Raw genomic sequence first — 19,114 nt, forward strand, 5'->3', positions numbered from 1 at the left:
GGTGGGTGGGCGTGCGGTGGCGAGCGGGGGGCGCGCTTGGCACGCAAGAGCGCAGCAGCAGCAGAGGAGCGCAGCAGCAAGCCGTGCCCGGCCTCTGGCCGCCTGGCTGGCCTCGCCCCTTGGGGGGCCGAAGCGGGGATCCCTGGCCGGGGCTGCTGGCGGCGGGGGCTCCTACCTGCGTGGCGGCGCGGCGGCGGCGGCAAGCGTCTGGTGGCAGCCCAAGATGGAGTCTTCTCGCCCCGCCATTCATGCTCGCAGCCTGCTTGGCACGGGGCGCCTCTCCCTCTCCTTCTCGCTCCAGCTCCGGCGCTCGCTCCTCAGCCCAGCCTCGCCGCTGCCGCTGCTGCTGCTGCTACCGCCGCTGCCTCCCCCTCTGACATCATCGCTCGCAGGCTCCGAGTCCGACCGAGCCGCTCAGCCTCGCGCGCAACAGGGTCTTCGCCCCGCGGCGAGCGCAAAGGCGACTCCCCAGAACTCCGGCCGGCTGCAGTCGCGGCGGAGCCCTGGCCGTGGAGGCGCGCTACCCCGGGCTCGCCAATCCGCGGTGGCTGCGCGCCACGCCCACCGCCCGCTAATGCGGATCAGGGAAGCCGCCCGGGCCTCCGTCCGCACGCACCCTCGGGTCGCGCATCACGGCGCCAATGCGTAGAGCAGGAAATAAGGGGATGTGCAGAGTTTAGCCTCCTCTTCCTAACAGCACCGCTTTCCCCCTCTTCACCTGTGGGATTCTGGGTTATCAACCCTGAGTGGTATTTTTTTATTTTTAAAGTCATCCTGCATAGCCGAATCCCGATTAAAAACAGGAGGTTAGCATGCACACCTAGGCATGCTCACTCAAGTAAGCCGAATGCGTTTTACGCCCAGAAAAGGTTGCCTAAGAGGGGGCAAGATGGCGGGGAAATTGATCCTTGCGAGTTGGGGCCACACCGTCTTGAAAGCCTGCGGTTTCACCATTGAGATGCAAACTCAATTGGCAGCTTTTCTTCCTTGCCCCAAAGAGGTGGGGGCTGGCTGTGATGAGGCCTTAAGTACTGAAGAATACCCATAGATGTTCAGAGGTCCTCCAGTACACTCACATATGATCCCAGGCCTAGCCCCACAAATGGGATTCCAGCCTTGGATGATTGCAGTCCTCTTAGCAGAAGGGCGTTTTGCTGTAGGACAGGAGTTCCAAAATGTGGGCCCCCAGATGCTGTTGGACCACAACTCCCATCAGCCACTGTGGCCAAGGATAACAGGAGTGGTAGTCCAACCATTTGGGGACCCAAGTTGGAAAAGCCCTGCTGTGGGAAGAACCGAGGAAGCTGCCTGGAACTGCGCTTCGTACCTAAAGGGAGCCTCACAGCAGAATGCCACAAGGAAACCTGAGAGAAGGAACAGCTGATGTTTGTGGTTGTCTGTGTTTACATTCGGCACTTAAAACCAGTTTCACTGTCTCGGTTTGCTGGGTAGGATCATGAAAATCCACTTCTTTCATGGGGAGTGGATAAGGATTGTCACTAGGGACCCTTTTGTTGGAGACATGCCAAAGGCTGAGCCTGTAGTTTGGCTCATCTCAAACTGGTCTGGGTCCCTTTGAATTTGATTAACTTTACAGCCTTCTGTCTACAATGTCACTGATGGAGGTCAAAGGACTTTAATAGGCAATCTGTCTACTCTGGCCAGAAGCCACCTTGAGTCACATGCAGACTAGAAGGGTGGGAAGGTCCGAAACTTCTTTTACCTGATTTGGAATAGCTTTAAGAGGCTTCTGGAGAAGAAGGCTTCTTTTGTGATTTCAAGTGTAGTTCCTGCTGCTTTGGGACTAGCAGTACCAGTGTGCTTGCTTCTATGCACCCCGCCATGCTTACCGAAACACCAGGACATTTGTGAACAAACAGATTATTACCAAGGACACTCAAGAATGGCTGCCACCATCTCCTTTATTCTATTGGTTTTATAGGGATCCTTTAAAACTGCTCCTACCTAATTTAAGGCCTCAGAATAGGGCAGATTTGGCCAAATCTGAACAGACCTCATTTATTCATTGATTGAAAATTCACGCCAATCAATCAATCTAGCCATAACAGGTCATTCAGGGCAATTCTGCAACAGATAACAAAATCAAACAAAACAATTTTTGGAAAATAGTTTATATGGCACAATCGTAAGAAAGATGGTATTGTAAACCCCTACCCGCCCATACACAGAAAGGAAGCAAATCTTGTTGCTAAGATTTTAAAGTTAGAATTAATCTTCGATATCAATAGTACAGCCTGCTTTTTCTAAAAACCCTCTAAATCTAACAGCATCTTTAGCTGAATACTATTAAAATACAAATCTAAAACTTTACAAGCAAATGTTTTCCCAAAAGTTTTTAATTAAAAATTTAACTACCACCGTTCAGGCAGAGTTTTTACAAAGCGATATATAACCAATTTTAAGTCATTAAAAAAAACACAATCAGCAGTTAAATCAGAACACAGCATCAAAACTACCATAAAACTCGTTAAAAAAAAAAGGGCAGAGCCATAAACACAACTACTAACATGTATAACATTATCTTGAACTTTTTTTTGTTAAAAGCATGGGGATTTTATAAAGTCATGAGGGAGATTTTGCATTCGTTTCTTCCTCCAAATTTGTTTCAATTCTATGCACAATGGGGAAAAATTGGCACCGATAAGCAAAACATGAGAGCCTTGCTTTCCCACACAAAATACTTCCGTGACCCCCATACAGAGGAAGGCCCCACGAGCTCCCTGAGATGTGATGTCATAGAGATGGGAGGATGTATGATGACATCACAATTTCTTGCAGGACAGTGAAGCAGACCAGGCTGTTGCTGTGTTTTTATGGCAGCTTGAGGTAAGTCAGACAAGCGAGGGTCTGAGTTTGATTTTCTAACCCCTTCCTTTCCTGACCTAGTTGTGGAGAGGGGACCTCGGGAATCCTTCCACACCCTCACCCACCTTCCTGGCTCCCAGCCTAGGTTACCAGGCTAGCAGTTCTTAAACTTGGGTGCCCAGATGTTGCTGGACAACTCCCAACACCCTGTCGAGGATGAGGGAGGTTGTAGTCCAGCAGACCATCCATTTGACCTATCTGGACAACTCCCACCATCCTTTGCAGAGGATGATGGGAGCTGTTGTCCAGCAACATCTGGGCACCCAAGCTTGGAGAACCACTGGCTTAGGTAGGCCCTTCTAGAACCAGATGTGACAAAAGTTATTGACATCAAACACGAGGAGAGCTGGGTAGGGTGGGGGTGCGCCTCTCTATAGAAGGATAACTTTGAGATGTGGGTGGTATGTGGGTGAGAAATAATTTACTTACTACATTTATATCCTACTCTTCCTCCAAGAAGCCCAGAGTGGGGAACATGGTTATGTTTATCCTCACAACCACCCTGTGAGGTATGTTAGGCTGAGAGACCAGTGACTGTCCCAGAGGAACGTAGTGAGTTGCATGGCTGAAGAAGGATTTGAACTCGGATCTCCATGATCCTAGTCCAACCACTACACCACGCTGGTTTCTGAGAAGCTAAGTTGACCCCGGATCCGGGCCTAGGATTAACCCCACTGGGTGGCTTCTTTTCACTTCAGTTTTCCACCAGAATGCTGGCAATTTAACCTGACAGAATTACTGTGCCAATGAGATTAAGGATTGTAATTTATTTGTTTAATTACATGTTAAGCTTGCCCTTTCCCCAAGGAGTTTAGGGCAACATACATGCTCATTGTACCTCATTTTTCTTCAAAACAATCCTGCAAGATAGCAACTCGTCCATCTTGCAGCCCAACCCAAGGTCACCCGGTGAGCTTTGCGACCGAGGCGGGCAGAGTTAACATAGCACCCAAGGCAGGGATGGCCAACCTGAGGGTCTTGAGGTGCTGTTGGACTATGACTCCCATCATCCTCGGCTGCAATTACTGCAGTTGGGAGTCATGAGAGTTGTAGTCCAACACCTGGAGAGTCTCCGGTTGGCCACCTGACCTAGAATAGCTGGGTAGGCGATGGAATCCATTCTCTCCCTGACCCCTATTCATAAGGGGCAACATAGAATAAAAAGGCGGAAGTAGTGAGAGAACGGTAAGAGGGAACAAAGGAATTGGATATGAAGAAACGGCAGAAGAAGGTGGACGACCAGATTGCATGGTCCTTGTTCATGCCCAGCATTGTTACCGGCCTTAGAATTCACCATTCTAAGAATCCTGGATTTCCCCGACTCCAAGACCTCTTCAACTTTCTAGTGCTTCAGGCTTGAAGTGTGTGGGCATCTCAGAAGATGCAGGAAGGGATGAGGGAGAGACTTCCCTGTGGGAAGGACAGGACTTGAGCAGTCCGCACCGCTCGTTACTCCTCCCATGTCCCAAATAACCAGAATAGATGAGACGCAAATGACAGACATTTGAAGGGCTTCATTTGCATACTTTATGCAGACCCCTGAGCTCGGCTTCTTTCCACCCAGAATACTGGTTTTTTAAAGAAAAAGCTTAACGTACATGGTCCTGTCATGAACGTAGCACATTTAGTTTTATGTTTTAATAGCTTGTTCAGCCTCAACCACCCTTTGAGGTAGGGGAGGTGACAACACAGGGAGCGGAAGCAGAGAGCGGGAGTCACCAAAGGTCACTGCAGAGCGGGTGGTGGGGTTCAACCTGGCTGTAAATCCAGCTGTTGCTTCCAGCTCCATTCATTTCCTCCCTCCTCTCCCACAGGTTGTGGTGCAATTCCTCCGAGTGCCTGCAATCCTTTTGTACCGGACCACCGCTGTGCACACCGGAAGAGCGGCCAATGGCATCTGAGCCAAGGCCAGCCAACAAAGGGGCATGGACCGTGGCAGATCTCTTGCACTTTTCTCCTCCCTGCTCTCCTCCGCCACCTCCACGTCGCCCAGCCTGGACTCGCTACCGCCTGTCAGAGAGCATGAAGGGGCTGTTGGTGGCGCTCTTAGGGGGTGGTGTACCAGCCGGCTTTGTGGCCCCTTTCAGCCGCATGGCCAACGAGGCTTCGGGCATCCCCTCACTGGAGATCCTCTTGTTCCGTTGTGTGCTTCATCTCCTCTTCATCTGCCACATCCGCTGGAAGAAAGCACCATTCTTTGGGCCTCCAGAGGCCCGCCAGCGTGCCCTGCTGCACGCTTCCGTCAACGTCATCTCCATTGGCTGTGCCTACAGCTCCTTCATGGTGGTGCCCAGTGGGAACGCCGCCACCGTCCGCAAGGGCTCCTCCACCATCAGCTCCGTCCTGCTGGCGTTGTGCATCGAGAACAGCCACCTGACGGGCTACGACTGGTTTGGGTTAGTGGGGAGCATCCTGGGCTTGCTCATCATGGTGGTCCCAGACGTGCTGAACCTGGACAAGAGCACCCGCCTGGACGACACCTTTGGGTATCTCTTAGCTTGCCTGGGAGGCATAGCGCTGGCTTTCGGCCTGGTCATCTTCCGGGCGCTGGACTTCCCAGCCAAGCTGGTGACTGTAGCCTTCTTGTTTGGCGTGGTTGGGAGCCTGGTGTGCTCTCCAATGATGTTCCTCTTGCAGGAACCGGTGATGCCCCTGGATCCCCTGACCTGGACTTGTGTGGTGACAATCAGTTTCCTTGCCTTGCTGTCCTTCTTGTGTGCCAGCTATGCTGTGACTAAGGCACACCCGGCCCTCGTGTGTGCTGTTCTGCACTCCGAAGTGGTGGTAACCCTAGCTGTCCAGTACTATGTGCTACGTGAAGCCGTCACGCCCTTTGACATCATGGGGGCAGGGGTCATCCTAGGAAGCATTGTTATCATCACAGCCCAGAACATCAGCTGCGATGCTGCCGAGGAAGATGATACTGCCGTTGGAAGGTTTGGCCGATAGGAGCAGAAGCAAAACGAACAGGAAGGAGCAACACCTAGAGGTAATCCAGAAGAGACTGGAAGCAGGAGCAGGGGAAGAAAAGGGGGGGAAGATTACCACTGCAGAGGGTGTGCATGTTTGAGATTTAGAAGGCCCCTGGCTGCTGTTCTGGGGCAAGGAGAGCTGGAGAGTGGTAATGAACTGGAAGATGGTAGTAGTCCTCTGGACGTCTATGCAACATAACCCAGACTTGGATACAGCCTGAATTTTCGAATTAAGTTTGCCTGTCTAGGAATTCTAAGGTTTGCAGACTTCAGCTCAAGGTGGCTAGTTTCTTTCCCCAGCAAACCTCCACTGCGGGTTATGGATTTAAGGGGGCTCAGGGCACTCCTGACCCATACAATGAAGCTGAAGCAGATGGGATCTATCCACCTACCTCCAAGTGTCTTTACGACAAAGATGGAGAAAGCCCTTCTCAACCATCCACAGAAGTCCTTGGAGAATTGCTTTGGGGCCCAGCATACCACCGTGACTGTCTGACCGCCAGGGTGGACAAGAACTTGCCAACTCCTTCAAAGCAGATGCAGCCCCAAGGCAAGAGACAGGACATCCATAGTGCTTGTTCCTTTCACACCTATTGGTCTCTGGAGGTGGAAGATGATGGCATTAGAACTGCCGATGGAACTGTTTTTGACAGAGAAAGTCTAACGAGATGAGAGGGGGATACCTCCATTGCCCTGTTTGCACAGAGGCTGGATGCTCTCAGGCCCTACGTGAATACAACCCAGGAGACAGTGACCTTCACATCCTGGGATTTGTTTTTTTATCTGGGGTTTACCTGGTGGGGAGGGAAGACTACTGGAGAGAACCAAATCAAGTTTAGTCAGAGAAAGACGTGATGGGACCCAATGAAGTAAGAACCCCAAAATGGGGAAGGCACAAACACACACACACACAGAGACCCCGTTCCCAAAAAGCATCTGCAAGAGAGAGGGAGCTGCAAGGGCCTTGGGTCCAACGGACTGCCTGCCAACAATTTCAGTGAAGGTACTGGAATTCTGTGCTTAAAAACAACTAAATTCTGCAAGAAGCAAATCCACATTCTGCATTCAGAAGACATTATAGATTGTAAGGACATCTGCTTACATGCCATGTGTATCTTTCTTCTGGTTGGTTAAGATGCTCATTTCTCAGTTTTGTTAATTTCTTGGATAATTAAGGAAGCCTACAAGCACACAAATGCCACCCCAGGGGTACTACAGCTGGAAAGGGGTTGGGAGAACAGCCGGGCACTCATTTTGCCCGTGACCCCTGCGGGAATGCCCATTTTCTCTACAGCCACCATCTGTTGCTTGTAGAAGACGATGCCTGGTATATGAAGCCTTGCCAAAGGGCACCCACCACAAGTCAGTTCAGGTCCTGGGAAAGGAGAATTGGCTCCTGTAGGCGGTAGAGAAGTGAGTGAGTGCACAGCCAAGAACCTCTTTTCAAGGCTTTAAAAAAATCAGTTTGTGAAAGGGGTGGGTTAGGAAGGGGTGCAGTGTGGGGAAGTGCCTCCCCTTTCAATGAGGGAGGCAGCATAGATTACATCTCAGATCAGAAGAACTTTGCCAGAGTTGTAGGCCATCCTGACCAGGTGGGAATAAAGCAGGGGTTCTCAACCTTGGGTTCCCAGGTGTTCTTGGACTACAAGTCCCATCAGGAGTTGGCCAGCTACAATCCCCAAAGGCCATTGTGTTTGGGGGATGACAGGAGTTGTAGTCCAACAACATCTGGAGACCCAAGCTTGAGAGTCCCTGGGGTTGGGGAACTTTAAATACATTTAATAAGCATGATAGGACATGGCAGGGGGAGAGGCAGCAAGAGTTGGGTCCCATGGGGATTAGGGGGCTACACCAGGTGAAGCTCAATTTCCCCAGGGACTGAAAGCCACAGACCTGGAATGGGGGAACAAGACCAGCTCAGAGGGTTCCAGGGGGGACTTCTGTGAAGCCTGAAGTGCAACCGATGGACGGGCGGAGAGGTCTGTTGTAAACTTTGTATGCCGCCTTTCTGCCCCAAAGCACCCAGAAAACAATAAGTTAAGGAACACAACGGGAAACCGCAAATCCAATCAGGAGCATATCAAACCTCCAAAGCAACCAAAATCATAAACACAGCAGGACAATTCCATCAATGAAAACATACACGGATTGGACCTGCAGAACAGGAATTGCGGAGTAGAGAGCTTTCTCCGAGAGGGAGCAGGGGGAAAGAGACAGCCTGCCTGCCGATTCTGAACAGGCCTAATTCAGAATCCAGACACTGATGTGTAGTAGGTAATGGTGGTTAGCAAGAAGGATGTGGTGGAGTGCAGACGAATTTCTGGGGAAATGTTTTTCTTTATGAACCAAGACTAAGCACTTGAGACACAAATGAACCCTCAATACTGCAGAAAAGAGCATCACCTCACAGTACTGAATTCCAGTAATGAGGGGGTGGGGGGAGAGAGAGAGAGAGAGAGAGAGAGAGTGTAATGATAGCTACTGACCTCTATGGCAGGAGCTGGGCTTGCTTCAGTCCTTGGTTTATCCTTACCAGACGCCACATTTAAAACCCTTACACTTCAGAATCTACAAACCCCAGAGTTGCATACCCAGGAGGACCCCTAGTCTACACTGAGGGATCCTGAGCCTGCACTCTTGCTTCAGAACAGAAGCTGTGGTCTTGCTGGGTCAGACCCAAGTCTAGCTAACTCCAGCATGCTTTGCAAGAAACCCAGCAGGCACGATGGCCACCTCGCAGAAGGTGACCAGAGGTTCACTGGTGGATTGCCACCTACCTTCTCCCCACCACAAGCCAGTCTGGCAATGACCACGGCTCCCCAGCAAGCATTCACAGCTGATCAGGACCTGGGCCTTGACCACTATAAGCTCTGATCATTAGGTCTGCATGTTTTAATTTGTAACATTTGGAAGCACAGGTATTCCCGAGAATTTCAAAGCAGAAAAATGCACAGAAGGCAGACCTCCCAGCCACTCCCCATTTCCAGCCATCCTGAATCACAGGGCTATCTCCTCCCACCCTCCCTCTTGCCCATTTGGTCTCAGAGTTCAAGAGGTGACCTGGTCCCAGGGAGGCCCACCTGGCTCATAAGGAAAGTCATCGTTATCTACAGGGTATTTCCCCTTTGCTCAATGTGTACTTTCCCAAGAAAGCATGAAGAGAACAGAAGGGCAAGAATGCCAGGAGCAGAGCCTCTATCAAAAGCACTGGCAGCTACAAAAACTGGGTGCTGGCTCCAGACAATCTGGGAGCTTTCCCTGGTCTGCTTCGGATTCCGCCCCCTGCTCCCCATTGGATTCCCGCCCCAGAGAAGGCGCAGCTTCACCTGGGCCACACAACAGGCCCTGCCTTTGTTAAGGCCGATTTGGAGCAGAGCTTCTCCCAAGAAGAGGCAGTTCGGCTTTGCAGCGGGAGCAAGCTGTGTGCAAAGAAGGAACAGGCCTGGCCGGGCCGCCATCCTGCCCTCTGGCGGCTTTGCTGGCTGGCTGCCTGTGGAACTTACCAGACAGGAAGGGCTCACTGCGTGCGCAGCCAGAACGTGGCCCAGAAAGTTCACAGCACATCCTGGTGCATTATTCCAGCATCGCCATTTCTGCTCTCCAGAGTCCTGCAAGCATTCAGATAAGCAGTGGGCGGAGTGTGGTATGTTTCTCGCTCGCAAATCCCGGCACTGCCTTTCGATCTTGCTCTGGATCGAGAACAAGGTTTTAGTCCACGTCTGAAGCTCGGCCTCAGCACTCCTCCTTGCTCCTGCTCGTCTCTCTCACAACACCCACCAGATTCATTTCAATTATCACATTTGTAGACCACTCAAATTTCTGTTTCTGGGCAATTTACAACAATGCCTCTGAGAAGCCCACAGGCAAGAGCTGAAAGGGACAGGCCCTCTCTCCTGCTGTTCCCCTCCCTGCAACTGGGATTGAGAGGCATCTTGCCTCTGAGGCTGGAGGTGGCCTAGAGCCCTCAGACCATGAGCCATTGATAGACCTCTCCTCCACGAGCTTATCTAAACCAGGGCTGCTCAACTTCGGCCCTCCTGCAGAAGTTGGTCTACAGCTCCCATAATCCCTCGCTATTGGCCACTGTGGCTGGGGATTATGGGAGTTGTAGTCCAAAAACAGCTGGGGGCCTAAGTTGAGCAGGCCTGCTCTAAACCCCTCTTAAAGCCATCCAGGCTAGTGACTGTCATCACACCTTGTGGCAGAGAATCCCATAGGTTAACTATGCATTGTGTGAAAAGGGATTTCCTTTTGTCAGTCCTAAATTTCTTGGCAATCAGTTTCATGGGATGACCCCTCATTCTAGTATTGTGACAGAAATCCGAATCCTCGAAATCCCACGACAATGCCTTCCCTGAGCCACTCTTCCCAGCTCCTCCAGTACTACTGAAGGCTCCCATCTCCACTCCTTCCTCACAACTGCAAGTGGTGGGGCTGAGTGGGAGGAGGAGGGAGGACAGGCATGTCATGCTACTGTTTCTGCTTTGGACCTGGGATAAGAACATAAGAGCAGCCCTGCTGAATCAGGCCCAAGGTCCATCTAGTCTGTGGCCCACCAGATGCCTCTGGGAAGCCCACAGGAAGGAGATGAAGGTATGTCCTCTCTCCCCTGCAACTGGGTCTTGATGCACGCTATTTTTGCACTCATTCTCCCCTCCCCCCCCATAAAAAAGAGCTCAGGCAGCCCAGGCAGAAGAGGCTTCCATCTAAGGCTCTGGAAAGCCACTGCCTATCACAGTCAAGACTACAGGCGCTGGATGGATCCAGATCAGGAGTGCTTAACAGGCAGGCTCAGGCCTGCTGGCTGGAAGCCAGCACATCACCCTGGGCTACTCACATGATAAGCACATTAAGACAGGGCTTCTCAAACGGGGGTCCCCACATCCTCTCAGAGAGGAGAGCTGGTCTGGTGGGAGCCAGCATGACTTGTCCCCTTAGCTAAGCAGAGTCCTCCCTGGTTGCATATGAATGGGAGACTAGAAGTGTGAGCAGCACTGTAAGAGATTCCCCTAAGGGGATGGAGCCACTCTGGGAAGAGCAGGTTTCAAGTTCCCTCCGTGGCTTCTCCAAGATAAGTCTGAGAGGGATTCCTGCCTGAAACCTTGGAGAAGCCGCTGCCAGTCTGTGAGGACAATACTGAGCTAGATGTACCTATGGTCTGACTCAGTATCTGGCAGCTTCCTATGTTGTTAGATGGTATGCCTGGGGATGATAAGGGTTGTAATCTAATGTGCAGGGACCCATATTTGAGATTCCCCCTTATTAATGGATCAGGCCAAGGTCCCTAAGTCTAGTATCCTACTTTGAAGAGTGGCCAGCAAGATGCCTCTAGGAAGCCCACAAGCAAGGCATGAAGACAATAGTCCTCCCCCATTTTTAAACCCTGCCCCCAGGATCTGGTATTCTGCCTCTGAACATGGAGGCTCCATTTTGTAACCGCAAAGAGACCACTGGCCTTCAGTGCCACGTCTTATAAGAACAAATCCCCTCAGTTGTGCACTGATCCGTTTTCTGTCCCACTTTTCAAGCACAGCTCCCCAAGCAGCTCACAAGACTGATAAGATGCAAGAAAGAAGTTAATCTTCCACTCTGAACCAAGCAGAAGTCCAGCTGCAGCAGGAACAGGGCATCTGCTGTGGTGGTGTGAAGTCCATTTTCCCATTTGTCCTAAACCTGCTGCCAATTAATTTCACCGGATGACCCACAAGTCAGGAGAGACTGATCTGGCCCCTCAGAGCAGTGTTGCTAAGAGACCCCCCTCTCTCCCACCCAGAGCTTTCCCACTATGCCACGGTGAAGACGTGGGTGGCTCCACCAGGAGTCCCCACGTCTGTTTTTGGCTTCATTGGAGTTGCACACCAACCTACGCAGGCCTTGAAGGCGAGTGGAAAAACAGAACATAATGCAGCACAGTCTTCTGCAGTTTTCCTGTTTGAGGAGACAATTCCCTGCACGTTGCACTGTGTAAACAGCCCCCTTTTACCAGCTGAGCTGACCACAAGTGCTGATATTTCTAAATTCCAGAGTCATGACTCAGCAAGTCAAAGATGTGAGGTCTGGAAAACAACAAACATGGAATCTGAAGGTCTCTGTTTGCATTCTGCTTTGCAGACCTTTTGGAACCGCCCTCAGTTTCACCATCTTTCTGCCTTCATGAGGGCTAGAGCCACAAAAGGCCTCTTTTGAGCAGCAGCACCTCAGGGGAGCAGTCAGCAGCCACCCACCTCTTGAAACACACACACTGCAAGAGACTTAAAGGAAGGCCATCCATTCACAGTATTGATCAGAAACAGACTTAATGGGGGAGGGGGGAGAGGAAGAGGAGGCTGGATCTGCCACGGCAGGAGCTCTCACACTCCAAGCACCTCTTCTCAGCAGCTCATTAAAATGCAAATGTAATCAGAGGCACTTTAAGGCAGCAGACGTCCCTGACAACCAGATGGCATTTGTATTTATGAGCGCAAATCAGACGCATTTCCCAAGAGAATTCACACAACAAATCACGCTCAAGGGGGAAGGGGAGGGCCAAGACGGAGTCTTCCTGGGCACGGCCTCAAGTGACCCCAGAAGGTCCATGGTGCAGTCAGCTAGGAGGAGTGGGGGGGGGCTTCTCCCTCTACTAGGAATCTGCCTGGATGGTGTCCCCTGGAAAAAGGGGGGCGGTAAGGACCCAACTAGTCCAGGGGACCAGAATTCAAGCTTCCAAACTCATATCTTAACACCATCTCTTCCTCTGGGCAGTCCACGCCACTGTGCATATCACAGAATGATTTGCAATTCAGGATTTTTTTTAACATTATGTAATCTTATAAACAATGTGCATCCCCCAAACTCAGACCAATCTACTCTTGTTCCTTACAGCCCATCTATCCATCCGTAGGAGACCTTACCTTTGCAACACAAACATTCCCTCCTCCTTGGTTCAACTCCCACCCCATCCTCCAACTACACGCTTAGCTCCCCTGTTACTGAATGCCCTCCCACAAGCTTAACTTCGTCACCCCACAGACCAGCTGGCACCATGCACGGAGCCAGCTAGGTGGGTCCTAGCAGCCCCGAAGGAACCTCCAGAGGAGCCTCCATTGCCCAGCGGGAGGGAGGGAGGGAGGGAGGCAGGCAGGCGGGCGGGCCCGGCCTCGCAGCCATTTCCAGCATCAGCTTTGCTGGCTCGGAGCCCAGTCCAGATGGGATGGCCGAAAGCACAGCATGGAGGCAGAATGGTGCACTCCTGCCATCTAGCGGGCGAGAGGGCACACAAGCAGCCCACAGCAGGGAGGCAGGTGGCCCTCACATGGAGATCCTGCCACCACCTCCTGGCCCTTCCAGACTTCCACCCTCCTCTCCCTGCTGAACTCCAAGCAGGCAGCTCACCTCCAGTCCAGACTCCGCATCCTGATATTCAGACCTCAGCAAGCTGCCCACCCAGCAGGACCCCCTCTGGGTCCAGGACCCCCACTTCCTGCCCCAAGATCTCCCCCTTGCCAAACATGCCCACACACCCGCTACAGAGTCCAATCCTGCTGCCACGCCAAGGCCCAGCGCCTGCTCCTCTGGCCATTTTCACAGGTAACATGCTTAGCATTGCTCCAGGGGCAACTGATCTTCAGCAGCACCCCTTCACTGCCGCACTGTAGTCACCCAGAGCGATGAAAGCCCTGCTCACTTGGCAAAGAGGCACCTTTCCTAGTACAGACTCCCTTCTATCGAACAGCAACTGTGCCTATTCAACCCAGCGTAGGGGCCCTCCAGCGGCTGTTGCTGGGGTCTCCCCTTCTCTTTTAGATTGTGAACCCCTTTGGGACAGTGAAACGCTTCCGCTTGCTACAAAAACGCACTTCATGAACTCTGCTGAAAAGCAGCATATAAATGTCATCATCATGGAAAAGAAGAGTATATTGGGAGAGCTAGTGTGCTGCAGTGGTTAGAGTGTTGGACTAGGACCAGGGAGACCACGAATGAGTTCAAATCCACATTCAGCCATGAAACTCACTGGGTGACTCTGGGCCAGTTCACATATCTCTCGGACTACCCTACCTCACAGGGTTGTTGTGAGGATAGATATAATCATGTATACTGCTCTGGGCTTCTTGGAGGAAATGTAGGATAGCAATTAAAAAATTAAAAAACATGGAGAAGAAGAGTAGTTCGGGGAGAGGGTGTTTCTTCATCCTTTTGGTGCAGATTTGGTGAGGAGAGCTGATCTTGTGGTTGCAAGAATGAATCGTCCACTTTCCTAAGCAGGGTACCCCTTGGTTTGCATTTGGATGGGAGACTACACATGAGACTGCTTGCTATAAGATAATCCCCTTAGGGGATGGGGCAGTAAGCTCAGTCGAAGAGCATCTGTTTTGCGTGCAGAGAAGGGACTACTTCACACGCTCGTGCTACTCTCGGCCGATGGGGGAAACAGGGCACCAGGGAGGAACGCTGCCGCCCCGAGGGGCTTAAAAATAACGGAGCGCCGGCAGGGGAAATGTGGCGGGAGGGGTGAGTGCACCCTCCCACGCCCTTAAAGAACTACCCCCGCTGGCAACGAAGAGCCAAAACAGCCCCCAAAGCCAAAACATTTCAGAGGCCTTTATAATGGCCTCCGAGACACTTTGGGCACATCCCTATTTAATATTTATAATGTAATAATGTGTTGGAAATTCACCTCAGCCCCCACATATCAAGTCGTGGCCGATTCTGGCCCACTGGGGCATTCAAGCTGTGCATCTCTGCCCTAGATGGACCAATGGTCTGACTGGTAGAAGACAGCTTCTTATGTTCCTATTTGTGGCTCGAGTGAGGATTTTAACCTGTATTTATGACAAATTTGGAAATAAGGACAGTCCTTTCAGATAAAGACCAGCCAAGGGGGAAAGTGGATGATGTCCTTGTCATCTAAGCTTGAGACTTGCAAATGCATACATGTCTTCATCCATCCTGCCCTACCTCAAGGCAGCAAACATTTTCTCATACCCTACCTCCAATTCTACCCCAACCACCTTGCCAAACATAAGATAGAGTTATGTGTGCACAAAATACTTCCACTGCTGTTCAGAGAGGAGCAGCCATCTTTAGTTTAAAAAAACCCACCACATTTTCCTCTGCAGCTGCATCTCCAAAAATATGTCCCCAAGAGCCCCACAACCCTCAGGAACATATTTCTGGGAGATACAAGCAGCTGCAGAGGAAAAAGGAGATTGTTGAAAAATCAACCCTCTGGGCTCACGCAAAAGCAGTCCTTGTGTGTAACCAATTGTGTCAGGCCTGGCAAGGTAGGTTAGGCTAAGATGACCATGACTTGCTTTGTGAATTAAAACTTTTGGGGGGTTCAAAGAAACAGTAAGTGGTACATAAAAGAACCCCAAATGAAAATCTCAACCTTAATATATAAACAACTTAACACACAAGGTGTCCCACTTTACTTTGTGTAATAAACACATTAGTTCCAATATATAGATCCGCAATACTAAAATTCCTGCAATTACTCACATCTTAAAAATACACTCATTTCATTAAAAGTATATAAACATAGTCTCAAAAACAATCCAGAGAATATTTTTCCATGGTTCTCAGTTCATGCAATACACGTCTGTATAATGTCCTTAATAGAGCTCCATGGATATATATTGAAAATCCGTATGGAAGTATCCATTGTTTCAGAGAGATTTGTCCAATAATTCTTCACAATACACAAGACGCGTTTCGGCTGTTTCTCATCCTTCTTCAGTGGCATTGATTCAAGAGATTCTTCAAAACAGTGGTGTGTATATCATGTGTAACTCTTGTAGCTCAAAGTGAAGACATTTTCTCTTCCTGGCAAACAGCGCTACATTCTGAGCTACAAGAGTTACACATGACATATACAAAACTGTTTTGAAGAATTTCTTGAATCAACGCCACTTAAGGCTGAAAAACAGCCGAAACGCGTCTGGCGTATTGTAAAGAATTATTGGACAAATCTCTCTGAAACAATGGATACTTCCATATGGATTTTCAAGATATATCCATGGAGCAATATAGGAAGATGCTGAAAGGCATCATCATCTCATACTGCGTGGGAGATGGCAATTGTAAACCCCTCCTGTATTCTACCAAAGGCAACCACAGGACTCTGTGGTCGCCAGGAGTCAACACCGACTCGACGGAGCACTTTATCTTTACCTGTTAAGGACATCATACAGACAAATATTGCACTGGCTGGGAACCATGGAAGAAATAATCTCTGGGTGGTTTTTTGGGGTGGGTGGTGGACTATATACTTTTGACGATAGGAGTGTATTTTTAATGTGTGTTTTTAAGGTGCGTATAACTGGAAGAATTTTAGTATTTAGGATCTACATATTGGAACTAATGAATTGTTATTTATTGCGCAAATTTAATTAAAGTGAGATACCTCGAGGTTTAAGTTGTTTATATATTGAGATTTTCATGACTTGCTAATGGTCACCCAGCACACTTCATGGACATGATGAGATCTGAAGCAGAGTCTTTCAGGTCCTAGTCAGACCCTATCTCATCCTGGCTTTCTCCCAAAGTATCTTGCTCCCTCGCCCTGTAATCGCAGCTTCTGAACTTGCCCCCACCCCAAATTCAGATGTCCTTAGACCTGTGTAGGAATCCTCCTGGGTCTCCCATCCTGTCTTTTGCTTCCTTCCCTCTGGTCTCCTAAGTTCCAAGCTCTCCCATCTTCAATCTGGCTTCCTGGATCCCAATACTCAAGATTCCCTCTATCCCTAATTTTCCAAACATACAGTCCTCATGTTCCCCAACACCACCCACACCCCACTTCTTTGCTCTTCTAGTTCAATAGCCTTAAGTTTCATATATCACATACTTCTCAACCCAAAGCTTCTCCCAAAGGATCACCCTGGATGTTCAACAGCTGCCTTATTCTGAGTCAGACCCTTGGCCCATCGAGCGGAGCACTGTCTACAATACACAGACTGGCAGCGGCTCGCCATGATTTCAGACAGGAGTCTCTCCCAGCCCTACCTGGAGACACCTGGGCCCCTCTGCATGTAAAGTAGATGTTCTACAACAGTTATGGCCCCATCAACAACCCAAGTCCTTTTTGTACACCCAGCCGTGCCTCCCAAGTTTCCTTTTAACCAGCTTTCGTTTCCCCAAACCACTAGCCTCTCCCCTGCCCACTTGCTTCTAAGCCACCCTTCCCACCACTGCTCACTACTAAGGTTTCTCTCTTCCCCCCAGCTCAGCTCACACCTCTCCTGTTCCGAGGGAGACTCGCACGGAAGTAGGCCTTCTGTACCCTGTCCAAGTATAAACCCTCCCAGGCCATTTTATGTATGTATTTTTGTATTTATTATTTTATTTATTACATTTATAAACCACCCCATCCAAAGGCTCTGGGTGGTGGACAACTACTTTAAAAAGACATAAAAACACACCATCCAAAACACATTTTCTTACGAAGACCTCCGGCTTCCGTTCCTCCCCACCCTGCCCGCTTGCAAAGCCCAGGCAGGCTCGTTGCACTTCTTCCTTCACACACAGCATCCCCCACACAGTGCTCCCTCCCGGACAGCAACTATCTGAGGCCTTCCTAGAGACCTGGGAGCCTCTAACCCCCAACCACCACCCCGCAACCCACGCCAAGCTTTCTGCCGGTCCTCACCCAGAGGTCAGCTTCTTTCCCCTTCATCCTCTAAGCCTCAGGTATTTCCTTTGCTTCTGCTGAACTCACGGGTTCCCAAATATTTCTGGCCCCCAACAAAGGGAAACCCAAACTCCACTCCTGGGGTGTTTCTCCCCCCCACCCTTACTACACCCCCCCAGGTCATTTTACTCTCACTGGCTCAGCTACCTCCAAAACCTCACACACTCATATACATACTTGAGGTTCAGCCCCCTGAACCCCAAGTGCCCGAAACCCAAACTCGACTCCTGGGGTCTCCCAAGCGACCCCCCCTCAATTATCCCCCCTCCCGTAGATCGCTTTACTCCCCCTTTTCTCAACTACCTCCACCACCTCGTTCACTCATATGAGTCAACCCCCTGAACCCCAAGTGCCCGCTTACCAGGGAAACTACCCCCAAGACACCCCCCGGTATCTCCCCCCCCCTCAACGCCATGGATCCCCTACATATATGATCCCCTATCTCAGTTATCCACTTCTGTTCTATCCTCTCCTTCCCGTAATTCCCCTCATTCCCAGCCCTCCATACCCCCAAGGCTGCTGTAGGTGCCTCCCCGCGAAGGCCCGACTCAGTTCCGGAGATAGGCCTCGAAGCCGCACCCTTCCTTGGACGAAGCGTCCGTGCAATCTCGCACCATCTCCCGGCCAAGCGTGCCAAGCGAGCCCGAGGCTTTGAAGGCCGCTCTCTGCAGAGTTCCATCTACCTCGACTTCGTTCTTACTAAAAGCGAACTCAGAAAGCAAGTCCGTTCTCAGTCCTCGGACCAATTCGGGCATTTTCGGCAACTTTCGGGCCATTGGCCACACCCTCCCCTTTCGAGGCAGCTTACTTCCCCCTCCCTCTTCTACCTATGCATAGGCAATAAGGCGGGCCGCAGTCTTCACGAAGGCAGCCGGAACGGTGAAGAAGTTACGCCTTCTTTGCAGACTGTACCATTAACAAAGGGGGAAGGGGAGCTGATGCAGTCTCCTATGGGTTCTTTAAGAGCAAATCCGATTGAAAAAAATGGGATTGCCTTCCGATGCATTCGATACATGTTTCTGGATTCTGTACGCTAGATTTTTCCAATTTCAGAATTCTCCTTTTGGAACCATTCTGATTGGAAACTTTGGAAATAAGTTGTGAATACAGCAAATATATTTTGCAAGTACATTACTTTTATTTCCAATAACAACAACAACAAATAATAAAAATAATAATCATCATCATCATCTAAAAAAAATAGAAGCCCTTGAGAAACACAGAGCAAGTGGGCTGGGGGCTGTTCAGAAAAACCTTTAAAGCGAATTTTTGAGTTACAGTGACTCAGAGAATTCCGTCTTAAAGTTCAGAGCAAAAGGATTAATGGTATACTGCATAGATGTGCACACTCTTGTTTGGAAGAAGCCCCAGTCATGAGCGTCTCTGGGCTCCATATATTATTTTTTCTTTATTCACGCGAAACAACCACTACTGCTAAAATAATACTGGAGTACACAAAACTCCCCCCCCCACCGAATTGGTATAACCCTTCCCCCAGCGACGGCCCCGCCTTTCAATCTTTTTTCCCGCCTCGGCATCACCACGCCCCCTAAAGCCCGCCTCTCGCCGGAGAAGACGCAGACGCAGCACC

General features: G+C 50.3%; 2 protein-coding genes across 5 annotated transcripts in view; one reads left to right on the forward strand and one right to left on the reverse strand.

The window, feature by feature from the left end:
* ZBTB4 (zinc finger and BTB domain containing 4) overlaps nucleotides 1–18,281 on the reverse strand; it is a 45,811-nt gene extending 27,530 nt beyond the window's left edge. The window contains exons 1-2 of one of the 3 annotated variants that reach the window (XM_053260268.1): nucleotides 18,032–18,281; nucleotides 9,362–9,547 (exon numbers count right to left, since the gene is read on the reverse strand). The gene's annotated coding sequence lies outside the window, so the exon portion shown is untranslated. Of the gene's footprint in view, nucleotides 1–175; nucleotides 709–9,361; nucleotides 9,548–18,031 lie in introns of those variants that run through there. The other 2 variants (XM_053260269.1, XM_053260267.1) reach the window with 2 other exon arrangements.
* Nucleotides 650–6,959, forward strand: LOC128329315 (solute carrier family 35 member G3-like). Of its 2 annotated transcripts, XM_053260273.1 has the most exons (3): nucleotides 650–838; nucleotides 2,800–2,847; nucleotides 4,701–6,959. In XM_053260273.1, the coding sequence occupies exon 3, from the start codon at nucleotides 4,777–4,779 to the stop codon at nucleotides 5,833–5,835; it is 1,059 nt and encodes a 352-aa protein (XP_053116248.1). In that variant the 5' UTR covers nucleotides 650–838; nucleotides 2,800–2,847; nucleotides 4,701–4,776; the 3' UTR covers nucleotides 5,836–6,959. The 2 variants fall into 2 exon arrangements, with proteins under 2 accessions (XP_053116248.1, XP_053116247.1); XM_053260272.1 differs by lacking the exon at nucleotides 650–838 and having other exon boundaries at nucleotides 1,550–2,847.
* Nucleotides 18,282–19,114: the final 833 nt, after the last annotated feature.

The sequence above is a fragment of the Hemicordylus capensis genome, chromosome 6 (genome assembly GCF_027244095.1).
Source record: "Hemicordylus capensis ecotype Gifberg chromosome 6, rHemCap1.1.pri, whole genome shotgun sequence".
Taxonomy (NCBI): Eukaryota; Metazoa; Chordata; class Lepidosauria; order Squamata; family Cordylidae; genus Hemicordylus; species Hemicordylus capensis.